The 18,123-nt window shown below is 32.5% G+C and overlaps 1 protein-coding gene across 1 annotated transcript in view; it reads right to left on the reverse strand.

Moving 5' to 3' along the window:
- The window catches only part of LOC131433733 (uncharacterized), a 90,487-nt gene that overhangs the window by 14,847 nt on the left and 57,517 nt on the right, over positions 1-18,123 (reverse strand). Inside the window, exons 3-5 of the mRNA XM_058600310.1 lie at positions 10,524-10,643; positions 8,839-10,464; positions 8,749-8,780 (exon numbers count right to left, since the gene is read on the reverse strand). Of these exons, the coding sequence (XP_058456293.1) occupies positions 8,749-8,780; positions 8,839-10,464; positions 10,524-10,643 (1,778 nt within the window). The remainder of the gene's footprint in view (positions 1-8,748; positions 8,781-8,838; positions 10,465-10,523; positions 10,644-18,123) is intronic.

The raw sequence follows: 18,123 nt of genomic DNA on the forward strand, positions 1-18,123 counted from the left end.
TGCCGTTATCGCCCACCTTCTTTTTGAAAATCCAGTGACACCCAATAGTTATCTTGCCAGGCGGTAACGCAGTTAACTCCCAAACGTTATTCTCGCGCATTGACCGCAACTCATCTTGCATAGCCTGCTTCCATAAATCTGCTTATAGACTAACCACTGCTTCTTGATAGTTACGTGGTTCATCAATGCTATTTGCTAGTCATCCTTCAGCATAATAATGATTGGGAGGAATGCCTTTGGTTATTCTTGTTGATCGGCGTGGTTTGTAGGGAATTGATTCTACTTCTGGGAACATCATCATCACAGCCAGCATCCTCATATTGACTATCATCTGCGTTATCCTTGAAATCATTCGAATTTTCATTCGTGTCCAGATTGACGTGTTCGATAACTGGCTCAGGCTGCTTTTTTACCTTGATTCTCGCTACAGTTTGTATCGAATAGAGATAGTGGGAAGAATGACACTTCTTCATTTTGAATCGTATCGACATCGTTCTTCACTAACGGCAGAAATCTAGCGTTTCGAAGACACCGTTTTGCTGTGGTGTATAAGCTGCCGTAAACTGCTGTAGAATACTTTCAAGCTTAAGGAATTCCATCAATTTTAAGCTTTGATATTCTCCTTCCTGGTCTGATCGTAGCACTTTCAGCGGTTTGCCAAATTGAGTTTTCATTTTCTGTACATAATCTTGAATTACCTCTAATGTTGAAGATTTATTCTGCAAAAGAGACTGTAGTATATCGGCTATTATCATCGATTAATGTCAGGTAATAACGACGTCTACTTCGATATTTGTCCGATAAAGTTCATAAATTTTATTCATATGATATAAAAACAGATAGACCCTTCAAGGCTGTCTTGAAAGGCTTATCAAATGACCAAAGTACTGATGAAATTAAAAATGAACTAAAAGAATTGCTTGGTTTTGCCCCTTCCCAAGTAATACTTATGAAAAAATAAGCGAATGGTACTTCTAAACCACACTCAGGAATTTCTCATGAACTTTACCTAATACACTTCAATCGAAGTGATGTAAACAATTTGAAAACTTTAGAAAAAGTACGTTTCATTTCCCACATTAAAATTCATTGGGAACATTATAAACGACATAATCGTATTGCAAACTTAACGCAATGTCGTCGTTGCCAAGGCTTCGGCCATGGAACCAAAAATTGTCATATGGATATACGGTGTTTGAATTGTGGTAAATCGCATTCGAAAGACGTTTGTCCAATGAATGCAACCACTGATCAATTTTCATGTTCAAATTGCGATGGAAATCGTAAATCCAATTATTTGAAATGTCCTGTCGAACATACCTGAAAATCAAAAAGCCGTTACAAATGCCACGCCTAATTCTTCTAAGGCACCTATTTCTTCGAGTTTAAAAAAAAACAGGTACGCCTGCCAATTCGTCTTCTATAGTATAACAGGTAAAAATCTACCACTTAATTCTTCTAATGTGAATAATCAAATCACAGGACCCCCTTGCAGTTCATCTTCTAACGAAAACAATTTATTAATAGGTAGATATGGCCATCCTCTTCCTACAAATATTCCTTCAATGCCATTCGCTTCTTTCAATGAAGTTGATTTAGGCGATATAACTGAAAATAAAATGATCTACCTACAAGATCAACTTTTTCAAATGATCATCCGAATGAATTCGACTTCATCACTTTTTGAAGCATTTCAAATCGGATGGCAATTTGCAAATAATATTATAATGAATTTAAAATTTAACAGTGATGTTAAATAATTATTTGAATATTGTAAATTGGAATGCACGATCTTTGAAATCGAGTGAAGATGCATTTTATAATTTTCTCAAAGTTCACAAAATTCATATTGCCATTGTGACAGAAACTTTTCCTAACCAAATGTCAAATTGAAAAGTAATCCACATTATGTGGTTCATCGATTTGACAGGTTTACTGGAATGGGTGGTGAAGTTGCCATTTTTGTCCAACGGCAAATTAAACATCGAATTTTACCTTCTTTCAGTACTAAAGTTATTTAAAGTTTGGGAATCGAAGTTGCAACCATTCATGGAACTTATTTCATCGCTGGAGCATATTTGCCATTCCAATGCACCGGCGAACAATAAAATTTCTTTAAAGGCGATTTGCAAAAACTCACAAGATATCGACCGAAATTTTTCGTAATAGGGGACTTAAATGCTAAGCATGTCCAGTGGAATTGTAGGCAAAATAACAGTAATGGTAAAATACTTCATAATCAACTCTCAGCTGGTTACTTCACAGTTCTTCATCCCAGTAATCCTACTTGTTTCTCTTCCGTGAAAAACCCGTCTACAATTGATTTGGTTCTAACGGATCAAAGTCACATTTGTAGTGAACCGATTACACATGCTGACTTTGACTCAGATCATCTTCCTGTAACATTCAGACTTTCCAACGAAGCTTTAATTAATCCAATTAGTTCTATATTCAACTATCATAGAGCTAATTGGTTGGATTACAGATCTCACACTGAAAATCATGTGGATCATGAAACTATTTTAGAAAATTCTGCGGACATCGACACAGCAATTGATAATTTGAATCATTACATTATCGAAGCTAGAAATCTTTCAGTTCCCAAAGCTCAAACAAAACTAAATTCTCCTATCATCGATGACAATCTTCAACTGCTCATTCGGTTTAAGAATGTTCGTCGACGTCAATATCAACGTTCTCGTGATCCTGCTATGAAAAACACAGTTAAGGATTTACAAAAAGAAATTAAACATAGATTTACTCTTTTGCGAAATGAAAATTTCGCAAAAGAAGTTGAACAAATTAAACTATATTCTAAACCCTTCTGGAAACTTTCTAAGGTTCTTAAGAAACCTCAGAAACCAATTCCTGCACTCAAGGAAGGAAATAAAATACTTCTTACGAATGGCGAAAAAGCTCAAAAACTTGCTCAGCAGTTCGAGTGTCCACAATTTTAATTTGAACCTTGTGAGTCCTATTGAAATTGAAGTGTCACTGAAATATGATCATATTTCAACCCAAGTGTTATCACAAGATGACATTATTGAGACGAATTTTGATGAAATTAAATCAATTATTAGGAAACTTAAAAACATGAAGGCTTCTGGTAATGATGGAATTTTTAATATTCTTATTTAAAATCTTCCCGATGTTGCCTTAAGACTCCTGGTCAAAATTCCAACAAGTGTTTATCATTAGCTTACTTCCCAAAAAGATGGAAAAACGCTAAAGTAATTCCTATCCTCAAACCTGATAAAAACCCAGCAGAAACATCAAGTTATCGACCAATTAGCTTCCTTTCTTCTATCAGTAAACTTTTAGAAAAAAATATCTTGTTGAGAATGATGTCTCATATAAATGAGAACTCAATTTTTTACCAGAGCAGTTTGGCTTTCGTCATGAGCATTTAACTACTCATCGACTTGTCAGAGTAACGAACGTGATAAAAGCAAATAAATCTTCTAGATTATCCACTGGAGTTGCTCTTCTAGACATAGAAAAATCATTTGACAGTGTTTGGCACAAAGGTTTAATAGCAAAAATGTCAAATTTCCAGTTTCCTATTTATTAGATCAAAATGATTCAAAATTATCTAACTGATCGTACTCTTCAGGTTAGCTATCAGAATTGTAAATCTGAATTGCTACCCGTACGAGCCGGTGTTCCGCAGGGTTCGAGCTCCAATCTTGTATAATATTTTCACTTCTGATCATCCAAATCTACCCGTTGGTTGTCAGAAATCACTATTCTATGACGACACAAGTCTGTTAGCCACAGGTAGAAATCTAAGAGTGATCTGCAGTCGCCTACAAAGAAGTTTAAATATTTTTTGTGATTATCTGTCAAAATGAAAAATTAAACCAAATGCAGCAAAAACGCAATTGATTATCTTTCCTCATAAGCCAAGAGCTTCTTTTCTTAAACCGAACAATAATCACATTCTCAAAATGAATGGCTTGGAATTGACATGGTCTGATCAAGCTAAATACTTAGGTTTAACGTATGACAAAACACTCACTTTCAAGGATCACATTGAAGGAATCCAGGCAAAGTGTAATAAATATATTAAATGTTTATATCCTCTTATAAACAGAAATTCTAAGGTCTGTCTAAAAAGCAAAATTGTTAATTTATAAACAAATTTTCAAACCAGCCATGCTTTATGCAGTACCAATTTGGTCAAGTTGTTGTTCTACCAGGAAGAAAACCCTTCAAAGGATTCAGAATAAAACTCTGAAAATGATTTTGAAGCGTCCTCCCTGGTTTAGTACAAATGAGTTACACAGACTCACAAATATAGAACCATTAGATGTAATGTCACATAATATTATAAGCAAATTTCGACAAAAATCGATGCAATCTTCAATTGAATCGATTCGCTCTCTGTATTAGTTAGTAAGTTAGTATATAAGTTCCTTTTCCCCATTACACAATACAAGTAGGTTTATAATTTTCCCTACACAAAAATCTCAGAATTGCAGAAGCAAATGATGTCCTCATGGTAACAACCAAATCATATATATATATATATATATATATATATATATATATATATATATATATATATATATATATATATATATATATATATATATATATATATATATATATATATATATATATATATATATATATATATATATATATATATATATATATATATATATATATAATAGGACTGAAAAGTCATCACTTGTGGCGGAACACCCAATTTTAATCTTAATAATTTAATTTTAACTCCAATATTCCAATAAATAGTTATTAAAAAAAACGACGTCTACTAGGTGTAGCTGTCCGCATTGGTCCGCAGGGATCGCTGTGTACCGGATCCATTACAGAATTTGAACTTTTCTTCGCTTCCTTCGGGAAAGATAACCGTGCCATCTTGCCTTATAAACAAGTTTTACAGGGCAAAACTTCACCATATCTTTTGATATTGATACCAGTAGCCAAACTCAGTCGTTCTAGTTCTTCTATGGCTTTGACGTCTCGATGACCAAGTTTACGATGCCAATCATGTAAACAACTAGTTTCGTTGCAGTGTTCTTTAACCGTACCTGCGTGCTCTGTCATTTGAAGATGATACAGACCGTTACAACGGCTGGCTACAGCAGCAATCCGGTTTCCACTTGAAATTGTACATCCATTTTCGTTAAACTCCACAGTAGCACCTTTTTGGACAAGTTTACCAACTGAGACTAGGTTCATGTCCAAATCCGGAACGTACAGGAAAATTTGGAACACCTTCGTGAGAACTATTCATGGATATGAAAACATCGACATTGGCACACATGTGCGAACTCACACCAGAGTCCACGATCCATTTCATAACTGGTTCGGTTGTACGACAATCTCTCGAAAACCATTTCCCAGAGAAGAAAGCAACGAAGTATTTTCCCCAGAATGTACCATTCTCCAGAAAACCATAGTCACGAAGGTATCAATTAGTAGAAAGACATACAACAGAATGTACCATTCCCCAGAATACCATCTCCCAGAAGAAGCAAATACCTAGAAACTGTTTTCCCATAATGGAAAATAATCAAGAACCAACATAGGAACAGATCTTTTACCAGAGAAGGATCTACTAAAATCAGGCGCGTATACATGGGGGAAGAGATTAACCCCCCCCTCCGAAACTTAAGAAATTATTAGGGGATACAGGGGTTAGACCGGGCACGTTGTTAAACTGGACAGCTTAAATATCTTATCAACCTGCTAATATTTCAAGTCATAGATTGGCTTTGTAAACGTGCTTGGAGATGATTTCGTGAATACTCATTAACTGTAATTTCCAAGGCAACTATGCTTATTTCAAGCTTTGTTAGTCTGAAAAAGAGGGTTCTGAAAATAACGAGTTTGATAAAAAATAATCAAATTATATAGCAGGTATGAAATCATTTAGCAATATTTATTTAAATTCAAACATAGCTTCTTTAAATTGGGTATTTGTTTCTGCATATAGTTTATAGTAACAAGCTAACCTTTCGTCGTTAATTCGGTCTAGTGATAAAGGGTAGTAAATAGCACACTACCATTTTATATAATTATTTTATTTAATGCTTACACAATATTCTGTTCGTCATAGATGATTCAGGTCAGGGGGGGGGGGAGCGCCCTCGCAGAAATCACCTCTATCTAGTTGCGTGCGTTTGCCCGGATTACCCAAAGCTAGGGGCTATCCCTCAGTTAAGTCCGAACGAGCGGCAGCGAGGTCGGACAGCAGGTCATTAAAAACGAAGATGCGTTGCCGCATTAGACCTTTCAAAATCGCAGTAAATTAGAACAAATTCTATTAAGCAGCATGTTGATCTGTTATGCCAAATGATCATTATGCCAAATAACTATTATGCCAAATAACCATCATGCCAAACGATATTATACCAATAATACTATTTTAGCGACTAATGCCTTCGAGTGTATGGTTTTCTGGACTTTGGTACATTCTGGGATTTTTTTTCTGGATTTTATGACTTTCTAGAGTTTGTATTTCTGGAGATTAGTACTTTCTGGGCAATAAATTTCTGGGGAAAAAGCTTCGGTTTTTTATGTTCTGGAGAATGGCTTTCGGGGAAATGTTATAGAACCGGTTTTAATATCAGATTTGCTCAAACTCCCGTTGCCCAGTACGAACCCAGCACAATTTCCTGAACTACCCAGGGTAAATATCTTATAAACCTGGTATTATTTCGATTCATAGATTGACTTTGTAAACGCGCTTGGGGATGACGCGGTAGAGATGATTTGGGCAAAACCCCAGTTTTAATGGATGTTTTTTTTTTCAATTTCTAAAAAGTGTGCTCCCCTATATTATGAATTTGCCCCCCCCCCCTAGTTTAATTAAAAAAATCAAAGTATATAACGGGCATGCACATTTATTTAAATTCAAACATAGCTTCTTTAAATTGGGTATTTGTTTCCGCATACAGTATATAGTAGCAAGCTAACCATTCATCGTTACTTCGGTCTATTGTACGTGTACTAACGTACGTGTACTAATGTACGTGAATGTTTGGATACATTGTTAAATTTACTTATCGTCTTACTTTGAATCTTCTAGTGATAAGGGATAGTAAATAGTACACTACCATTTCATATAAGTATCTAATTGAATGCTAGCACAATATTTTGTCGTAGGAAGAAATCACCTCTTTCTAGTTGCGGCCAGCGAGGTGGGACAGCAGATCATCAAAAACGATGAGGCGTAGCCGCATTAGACCTTTCAAAATAGCATTAAATTAGAACAAATTCTATTAAGCAGCATGTTGATCTTTTATGCCAAATAACCATTATGCCAAACGGTATTATACCAATAATAATATTCTGGCGACTCATTCCTTCGGGTGTATGGTTTTCTGGACTTTGGTATATTCTGGGAATTTTTTTCTGGATTTTCTTATTATGTAGAGTATGTATTTCTGGAGATTAGTACTTTCTGGGCAATGAATTTCTGGGGAAAAAGCATCGGATTTCTATGTTCTGGAGAATGGTTTTCGGGGAAATGTTATAGAATCCTCCTGGCTAGTTACAAATTGATCGTCTCACGACAAAATGGTCTAACTGCAAATGGGAGCCTCTCATTGATTACATTCTATTTCGGTTAATACGCAATTATAGAAATTCCAAATAATAATAAAATGGATTAGAGCTATTGAACCAATAGTTATCTTAATAGTATAGTCGCGATATTATTTTGCCGATAGCTCGACTTTCAATTAATGAATTGAGATAAAATATATTTGCTTCGGCTCTAAAGAGCAATATAAAAAAATAGTTTGAAAATGTTTCAATACTGCTGTTATAGCGACGCGAAAGCTCAAACTTATATCTTCATCCTTTTATTTCTAGATAACTAGTGGAGCTGGGATGACAATAGGAAAACCTGTCATTTGCATTTAGGTCATTTTGATTTTTTTTGCAGCAGTACCGGAGTGGTGGTGAAGTAATATCATCAATAAAAACCTATTTTAATCCACCTAGTGGTGTAATGATACCTTTCTCATATCTATCATATTCTCATATATAATACTGGGGTATTCTAATCAAAATGTTTCTCTTCGATTCTTGAAAGAAACCAAAGAGATTGTCTGTGCTTTAACTAGTATACCCTACAGAATGAAACAGTTCTCTGATCGGTTAGGCCATCCACGGATGAGTTCCACTATTGTATGTACTTCCGGCACCGGAACCCGAGAACCAGTATAATCGAAGTCGGTTCGTACGACCACTAACTAACATGACATAACTTTACTAGTTTTTAATTAAATTTTGAAGGTTGTAAACGATTTTAATACCGTACTTTGAACGATGGTGTAAATTACTCTTGAATCCGAAAAATATGTATAATTTTTGGTAGGAGCAAAAACTCTTCGTCATATAATTCCGGAATTAAAAGTCGGATCAATCCAAAATTGCATAGAAATCTATGACAGCATATAAATGTTGATTTGAATCTAAGTTTGTAAAAACCGATTCAACAATCCCTTGAATATAGTTTCGTATATGTAGTTATGCGTACGAAAAATAATGTATTAAAGTTGTTTTAGCATGTGAACCTACCATATTTTTATCTAAGGATTATTTATGATTATTTATGTAACATTTTAAGCGAGAAAAAAAATCCAATTAATTAATATTGTTATTGGCGGAAATGATAAATTTAAGGAAAGGAATGCTGCTATAATGTGCTTTAAAATACATGAAGTCTCATTTGTTGTTTCCTTAACTTTGCATATCATATATACTTACTCTTCTTGATACTCAGTATTTTCTTTGGCACCCTGGAAAAAAAGGAACGTGAAACAAAATAAATTCCAAACGTAAATTCATTACTCAAACCTGTGCATGTGGTAACATTTCAGCTAATTGTTTCCTTAACATATCGTACGTAGAATCAAGGTTATCATTATCTTCTAAATCATATGTTTCATTGTGTGCGCTGGTACAACTAGGTCTAGTATGCAAGAACCAACCCTCGTCGTACGTATGATTAGAAAAGTAATCATTCTCCGCATGTAAATCTCTGGGAACAAAAGCTACAGATGCTGTAGCCGAGAGCCATCGATCCCAATCAGCTGTTGTTGGACAGCCCAGCTCGATAGGAGTATTCATAGGTGTTGCAGTAGGCTTATCGGACAAAACATCGTCTAACATGCCGTGTACCATTATTTCAGGTAATGAGTCATCTTGATCTTTTATGAATGTTTCGGATGAATTAGCTAATGTATGAGTTAGGTTTGCTGAGGAAGGTGTCACTATATCATGTATAGGGTATATTTGTTCAAGATCATCGTCGACCTCGGCCGGATCTGCCAGATATGTGACATTCGTTTTGGAAAAACATTTAGAATTGTCTCTGCTTTCTTTTGTTTGAATCACATTATCACTCATTACAAACGTTTTATTATTTTCGCCATAGAAAAGATTATGTCTAACCTCTGGTTTTGAGTCATATTCCAAAATTTTCCTGGATACGAAAGGTGTGCTACACTCTAGTTGTGAACCACTATTGAAATCATCAAATTCGTCTATAGTGACTTTATTTTCCATCTGCACGCGCTTCTCGCATTCTAGAATTGCTTCAATTCGTCTTTGACATAGAAAGAGTACTTCGTCGACTAGCTGAGAAGCCTCCTTGCGTACTGTTTCAAGCAATGCAGGATCCGATTTTGCATTTTTTTCACTTATTTCAGTTTCCTCCATCCCACTGTCAGAAGATGAATTTTTATTTTCGTAAAATTCCCCAGGATATACATCACCTCGATTATCAAATTTCCCACCGTCACAGCCTGGATAACGATTCGGTTCATCATCACTATAACTGCTTTCATCCTCTCCATCAATGGCAAAGTCCAGTGCTCGCAGAGCCTCCTCAATACTATTAGTCTCATGAACTGAGAAGTTATCTTCTAAGCTATCCATTGGGGTTACATCCTCAGCGGCACAATACTTATTAGTTGTAGCACTCTTAGAAATGATTTTTTCACAGAAGCTTCCTTTCTTTTCTACGCTAATTTTGACATCATCTAATTGTACGGGATTTTGTATTTCAATGTCTAATTGGCAATAGTTATCTACTTCCTCGATATCAGGTTCAGCACCGTTGGAATGATGATCGATTAATAATTTATCATCGTCAAAATCATTCGAGTTTACCAAGGAGACTACCTCTTGCCCATTTGAATAGTCAATAGATGTTCCAGGAAATGGAGATAACGAGCTCAACGATTCTTTGCTTGACAATAACATATTCGAATTACATTCTTCGTCATCTCGTTCTGGTGGTAACTGAATATTATCGTTTTGCACGATACATTTTCCAACATAGTGAGCGTCTTTAGCAGTTGTAAGAATTTGACTTCGGTATTGTAAAAGATTATAATTCTCAATCCCATCGAGTTCGTGCGATGACACAGATTCATTTTGATATTGAGCTGCCTGATCTAATAAGTTATCAGTTGATAGCTGCAAATACATGTAAAATTTTATTGTGATAAAACACAACCAGAAATAAAATAACTTACATTAGTCGGACTGCTTGGGATAATAACACCAGTTTTTTTTACATCTGCTATGCTTAGAGAATTCAGAACAGGATATTCGCTATTTTTAACTTCCTCTATGTTGCCATCGTTTTCAAATTTCTACAATAAATGTGACATTTATGAAATAAAAATTAGATATTTGAGTGTGCGAAATGTGTATTTAATAATATAAGTTACTAGCTGACCCGTCGAATTTCGTCTCGCATAAAATTTTTTTGTTCGAATTTATGTTTTCGGACAGCAGAATTGTCAAACGAATAAGTGCTTCATATATGTCTCCATTGTTTTTTCTGATTACCTAACCTTCAATCAACGGAATGCGACACACACAAGCTTTAGCTCAAAAAAGGAGTATCACAAAAAATAATGTGAAAATGTGAAATACTTATATTAAAATTGAGCGAACGCAAGGTTTTCATCTGATCCTTTGAGTCAATGAACTGAACAGAGATCCTTCTCTGACGGCTTCGACGAAATGGATATAAGGCGCCACGCTTTCCGTTACAGATGTGACTCTTACTTCCGTTAATCGATAAAAAAAGCTCACTAACCATAATGTTGGATTGATAAACTTAACACAATGTTGCAGAGTTTCTCTTCTAAAGTTGTTCATTCGGTAGAGTAAGATATATTTACAATTTGTTTTTAGCTCAAGTAACCAAAAGTTCGTAAAAAAGGATTTGGCTTGAGTACCATACAAAACATTCCCAACAGTCCGTTTTTAAGGAATTACTCAAACTTGAATGTTCACCCGACGTAACAGAACAAACTTTGCAGAAGTTCCTTGTACAGCTTTAAAGCAGCGAGAAAGTTTTCTGGGAACATTTTCTGTACGTTCTAGTTGCTAAAAAGTACCACGCGTACATTAAAGCTCTAATAAAGTCGATAATTTTCAGGTACTGTGGAACTTTTGGTTGCTTGGAGAGACGACGCTTAAATTTTAATTTGATATTCATCTTACCAATTTTAACATTCTTCACAGAATATGAAATAGAAAATGGCAGTCTCAATCTATTATGATAATCATCTTGAACATTGATAAAATTGCCACTTATTATGTGTGACCTTAGCTTCTACAGCACAATCTTTTCATTGATTCTTTCAAAAATTTTCTGATTTTTTAAACTCGCTCTCACAATGATCAATATTATTCATCTGATTTCATTACACACAATTCATCAACTGGATATCAGAATTTTTCTTCTACCTGCAGCGGTCATACTGTCATATGCATTCTGTCATTAATTTATTTACCAAGCAATATTTTTGATACCCAATTAATCACGTATGCATGCGAATTCTCCACACAAAACATCTCGTTTCGCGCCAAACCATTTTCTCAACGATCTAGTATTCTTGTCTTCGTCGGTCAAGAACTTATGCAACTCGTTTTGCGCCAAACACCTATCAATGATCTAGCAAGCATAGACGACTTTTTCAATGGAAAATTCCATTCTCCATATAAAATAATATTATTGACTTTTCCCACATTTCCGGCAAGTTTTCCAAACTTTTTTGATGTACGAACCCGGTGGGGGTAAAAACTAATCAAACAAAAAAAGAATCATGTAAATCCGTCCATCCGTTCTTACGTGATGCGATTACAAAGAATGATATCTGCATTTATATATATATATATATATATATATATATATATATATATATATATATATATATATATATATATATATATATATATATATATATATATATATATATATATATATATATATATATATATATATATATATATATATATATATATATATATATATATAAATATATATATATATATATATATATATATATATATATATATATATATATATATATATATATATATATATATATATATATATATATATATATATATATATATATATATATATATATATATATATATATATATATATATATATATATATATATAGATATATAGATATATGATCAACTCTGAAACTTATTTTTATATCGTTTATTTATACCTGGATTTAACTCTGAGAAACATTCGAAGTTTAACTTGGGCTTTTCAACAATAAAAAATATCAGTTGAATCGATTGTTATTTTACCGTAAATTGTATATACCTGCTAAAAAACCCACGTAAAATATAAAAATAAAAATGTGTATTTTTTGCATAAATATTCTTCGGTGTTTTTAGTTCTCATGAAATTATTTTATTAATCGTCATTTTAAATGACAGGTTGAACCCAGTAATTTCATAATTGTAAGTCCTTATAGTTTTCTTATATAGAACATTTTGATGAGGAAAGGGTTCTAATAGGCTTTGCAGCCCAACCCAAGATGCTTTCCCACCCCGTTATACCTCTTTATAACAGACCGAATTAGCGCATGTGCGCCATATAAACGCTCATTTGTTTATTTGTTTATTTGTTTATTTGTTTATTTGTTTATTTGTTTATTTGTTTATTTGTTTATTTGTTTATTTGTTTATTTGTTTATTTGTTTATTTGTTTATTTGTTTATTTGTTTATTTGTTTATTTGTTTATTTGTTTATTTGTTTATTTGTTTATTTGTTTATTTGTTTATTTGTTTATTTGTTTATTTGTTTATTTGTTTATTTGTTTATTTGTTTATTTGTTTATTTGTTTATTTGTTTATTTGTTTATTTGTTTATTTGTTTATTTGTTTATTTGTTTATTTGTTTATTTGTTTATTTGTTTATTTGTTTATTTGTTTATTTGTTTATTTGTTTATTTGTTTATTTGTTTATTTGTTTATTTGTTTATTTGTTTATTTGTTTATTTGTTTATTTGTTTATTTGTTTATTTGTTTATTTGTTTATTTGTTTTTTTTTTGTTTATTTGTTTATTTGTTTATTTGTTTATTTGTTTATTTGTTTATTTGTATATTTGTTTATTTGTTTATTTGTTTATTTGTTTATTTGTTTATTAGTTTATTAGTTTATTAGTTTACTTGTTTATTTGTTTATTTGTTTATTTGTTTATTTGGTTATTTGTTTATTTGTTTATTTGTTTATTTGTTTATTTGTTTATTTGTTTATTTGTTTATTTGTTTATTTGTTTATTTGTTTATTTGTTTATTTGTTTATTTGTTTATTTGTTTATTTGTTTATTTGTTTATTTGTTTATTTGTTTATTTGTTTATTTGTTTATTTGTTTATTTGTTTATTTGTTTATTTGTTTATTTGTTTATTTGTTTATTTGTTTATTTGTTTATTTGTTTATTTGTTTATTTGTTTATTTGTTTATTTGTTTATTTGTTTATTTGTTTATTTGTTTATTTGTTTATTTGTTTATTTGTTTATTTGTTTATTTGTTTATTTGTTTATTTGTTTATTTGTTTATTTGTTTATTTGTTTATTTGTTTATTTGTTTATTTGTTTATTTGTTTATTTGTTTATTTGTTTATTTGTTTATTTGTTTATTTGTTTATTTGTTTATTTGTTTATTTGTTTATTTGTTTATTTGTTTATTTGTTTATTTGTTTATTTGTTTATTTGTTTATTTGTTTATTTGTTTATTTGTTTATTTGTTTATTTGTTTATTTGTTTATTTGTTTATTTGTTTATTTGTTTATTTGTTTATTTGTTTATTTGTTTATTTGTTTATTTGTTTATTTGTTTATTTGTTTATTTGTTTATTTGTTTATTTGTTTATTTGTTTATTTGTTTATTTGTTTATTTGTTTATTTGTTTATTTGTTTATTTGTTTATTTGTTTATTTGTTTATTTGTTTATTTGTTTATTTGTTTATTTGTTTATTTGTTTTTTTGTTTATTTGTTTTTTTTTGTTTATTTGTTTATTTGTTTATTTGTTTATTTGTTTATTTGTTTATTTGTATATTTGTTTATTTGTTTATTTGTTTATTTGTTTATTTGTTTATTTGTTTATTTGTTTATTTGTTTATTTGTTTATTTGTTTATTTGTTTATTTGTTTATTTGTTTATTTGTTTATTTGTTTATTTGTTTATTTGTTTATTTGTTTATTTGTTTATTTGTTTATTTGTTTATTTGTTTATTTGTTTATTTGTTTATTTGTTTATTTGTTTATTTGTTTATTTGTTTATTTGTTTATTTGTTTATTTGTTTATTTGTTTATTTGTTTATTTGTTTATTTGTTTATTTGTTTATTTGTTTATTTGTTTATTTGTTTATTTGTTTATTTGTTTATTTGTTTATTTGTTTATTTGTTTATTTGTTTATTTGTTTATTTGTTTATTTGTTTATTTGTTTATTTGTTTATTTGTTTATTTGTTTATTTGTTTATTTGTTTATTTGTTCATTTGTTTATTTGTTTATTTGTTTATTTGTTTATTTGTTTATTTGTTTATTTGTTTATTTGTTTATTTGTTTATTTGTTTATTTGTTTATTTGTTTATTTGTTTATTTGTTTATTTGTTTATTTGTTTATTTGTTTATTTGTTTATTTGTTTATTTGTTTATTTGGAGCAGGGAAAAGCCCAGTGGAGTTAGTTTCTGTCAAACTTGCTCTCCAACAGGCATAAAACCTTCTCATTTTTAGCACCAACAGATTACAATCATCCAAATGAAACATTTCACTTGAACAAAGCATTTATAAACTAACTAAAACTAAAACTAATTAGATAGTAACCCTAGGAACAATTTTTTGACAACGTTTCGTGATAGATTGAAGTCGAATGAATTGGAACAGTGGTTGAAAGTTCGGCACATGCTGGCGAAAGGCTCGTTATACCCATAATTAGTTCTAGCATAGGGGGTCCTAAGAAAAGAGTAGTTTTTAAGATTACGGCGATGGATTTGTAAATGCTGTAATCAATTTGTAAATGCTGTAAGAGCTCGAAGCAGTCTATTCTTGATTTCAGGAGATCAGCCACAAAAGGAGCCTTGCTGACATCGTGACGGACAGATAACAAATCGAGGTCAATCAGTTCTGGCATGGTAACTTGGAAGGTTCCAAGGGTTTCTCCAAGGAAGCCGATGCAGAGCAAATCGAACAAATTTCCGTTGAATTACTTCAATGCGTTGGATATCGTTTTGATAGTACGGTGGCCAGACAACCGAGGCGTATTCAAGCGTACAGCGAACTAAGTCATAATATAATGTTTTCAAGCAATGTACATTATCGAATTCTTTAGTAACGCGGAAAATGAATCCTAGCAGCTTGGAGGCTTTGGAGATAGTAAACTCAATGTGTTCCTTGAAATTTAACTTAGAGTCCAGCAGGACACCAAGGTCCTTCACAGACGATGTCCGCTCCAGAACAATTTGTGAAATTTTATCGTCGAAACTGACTATAGACTGTTTGCGACTAAAAGAGATGACGGAGCATTTGGAGGCGTTCAAAACCATTCTGTTGATATTAAACCAGTTAGTCAAGTTATTCAACTGCTCTTGTAGGAACTCGGCGTCAGCTGTGGATTTGATAACATGAAATAATTTGAAGTCATCGGCGAACGATAGTTTCATGCACTTGATCGAAAAATTTAGATCGGTGAATGGTAAGGTTGTACAGTCTCCTATTTTCACTATCATTTCACGACCAGTAAGATATGAGTGAAGCCAATTCAGAAACGACCCGTTAAATCCTAATCTATTTAACTTTGAGATTGTTATTTGATGATTAATCTTGTCGAACGCAGCGAAGAAATCGGTGTAGATAGAATCTACCTGTAGTCGTGATTGTAACGAACGTATGATAAAGTTGAGTCTCAGATATATAGTTAGAACAATTATATGTTATAAAATCCAGAGCTATAATTTCAAACAGCTTAGATACGGCGCACAAAGCTGCTATTCCGTGGTAGTTGGATACTGTACACTTGTTTCCTTTTTTATAAACAGGAAACACATTTCTTCCATATTTTAAGAAAAGTTCCTGAACGTAAGAAGAATGTTGAATGTAATGGATAGTGGAACAAATAGGCTGCCAGAGCAGTTTTTTATTACCACAGATAGGATTCCATCGGATCCAGCACTAGATGACCGTTTTAACTTGGACACGCTGAGCTCACAGTATCAGTAGAGATAATAGGATGACATCCAATTGGAGAACGAAGAGAGACATTATTCGCCACAAGAGATATTCCTTGATCAGTTAGATGTTCTTCAGAGAAAACACTCCTAAAATGCGAAACAAATCGCAAATTCCAAGCGTAGTAGATTCTTCAATGCCGTCGAGTCTCATTGAGGTCGATAATCCTGGTTCGTTCCTCTGTTCGTTCACGTAGTTCCAAAAGTGTTTAGGGTTAAGTTTAAGATTTTTGTGGATGCGACGTTGAAACGCGCAATAAAGCGATTTGTTCAGGCGTTTGTAGCGATCATTGAGATGAACATAATGTGATCTAAGAAGTAAGGAAGGTCGTTTAGCGAATTTTTTTAGCGCTGATCGTTTGGCAGTTTTGTAACGTTTTAAAGTAGGATTCGACCAGGGAGGGTGAACAGATTTACGATATATATATTTTAGGTATAAATTGGTCAATAGCATATGACACAATATTCGTTCATAATAAAGCAGCAGAATTACTGTCATTATCAGAAAGTAAATGGTTCCAAATCAGACTCAGAAAAAATGTCAGTTATTGTAGCGAGAGTGCTCAGATGCTGATTGATCATATCAAAATCATTCACACGATCAGGTGGAAAGTAAAGTACACATAGATAGAGTGTGTAATTTGCCAGAGCGAGATTATATCTGGCCGAATTAGCGCATGCGCGCCATATAAACGCTTCTTTCAATATGAGGAAATAATAATATCACCCAACACTTTCGATTATTAATTCATATCGATTTTCTTACTTTTAGTCATAATTTATATCTTGTTTTACCTTAATTCCAGTGGTTCTTTTCAATTGTGTGCCTATGTGTCTTCTGTATTCATTCAACTTTATTTCCTTGAATACGATAGTTAGTTGTATGCAGAGATGTCTATCTCCTCTGTGTGACGAAGAGCAAGCAAAATTTCTCCCCTCGCACTGACAACTTCAACGAGAGCTCTTCTCTTTCACATTTATACACCACTGTTGTGTAAGTGTGCACGCATCATGAGTGCGTTTGTTTATTTCCTTTTACCTCTTCCACTGAATCGCACCAAAGTGCTAGAGCATTAGCTAATAAATTCTCTGAGGTGGATGCAGATACTTTCACAGAGGTGTACACGCCGGTGAGCACTCTGCTGTATGGTTTTCGTAGATGAAGCGTGGACACGCAAAATCAGCAAAATAAAAAAATTTATCGTAAAATTTTCGGTTTTCCTTGCAAATTTTTCATAGCAAGGCCAGATCTACTCTCTATTAAGCAAGGCCAGATCTACTCTCTATTAATTGAAGTTCACAGAAGTGTTCGCCTACCATCACGCGCCAGTGGTCACTTGGGTGTATTTAGACGAGAGCGCGTGTGAGCGATTCATGCGAAGAGAATGTGTTTCACTCGCGCCAGCTGCTTTAACCACAAGCACACACTCAAATGCTGTCTATTCGACACTGAGAAGAAGTGCGCTTTCCTCTTTGTGCGGTGCTTCGTTTTTTTCATCCTCGGTGTGGCAAAAATCTGACTCTAGCGTGTATAACTCTGGTGAAATGCCATCTCTGGTTGTATGTAGTATGTAGTTATCTAT

This window comes from Malaya genurostris, chromosome 3, assembly GCF_030247185.1.
Source record: "Malaya genurostris strain Urasoe2022 chromosome 3, Malgen_1.1, whole genome shotgun sequence".
Taxonomy (NCBI): Eukaryota; Metazoa; Arthropoda; class Insecta; order Diptera; family Culicidae; genus Malaya; species Malaya genurostris.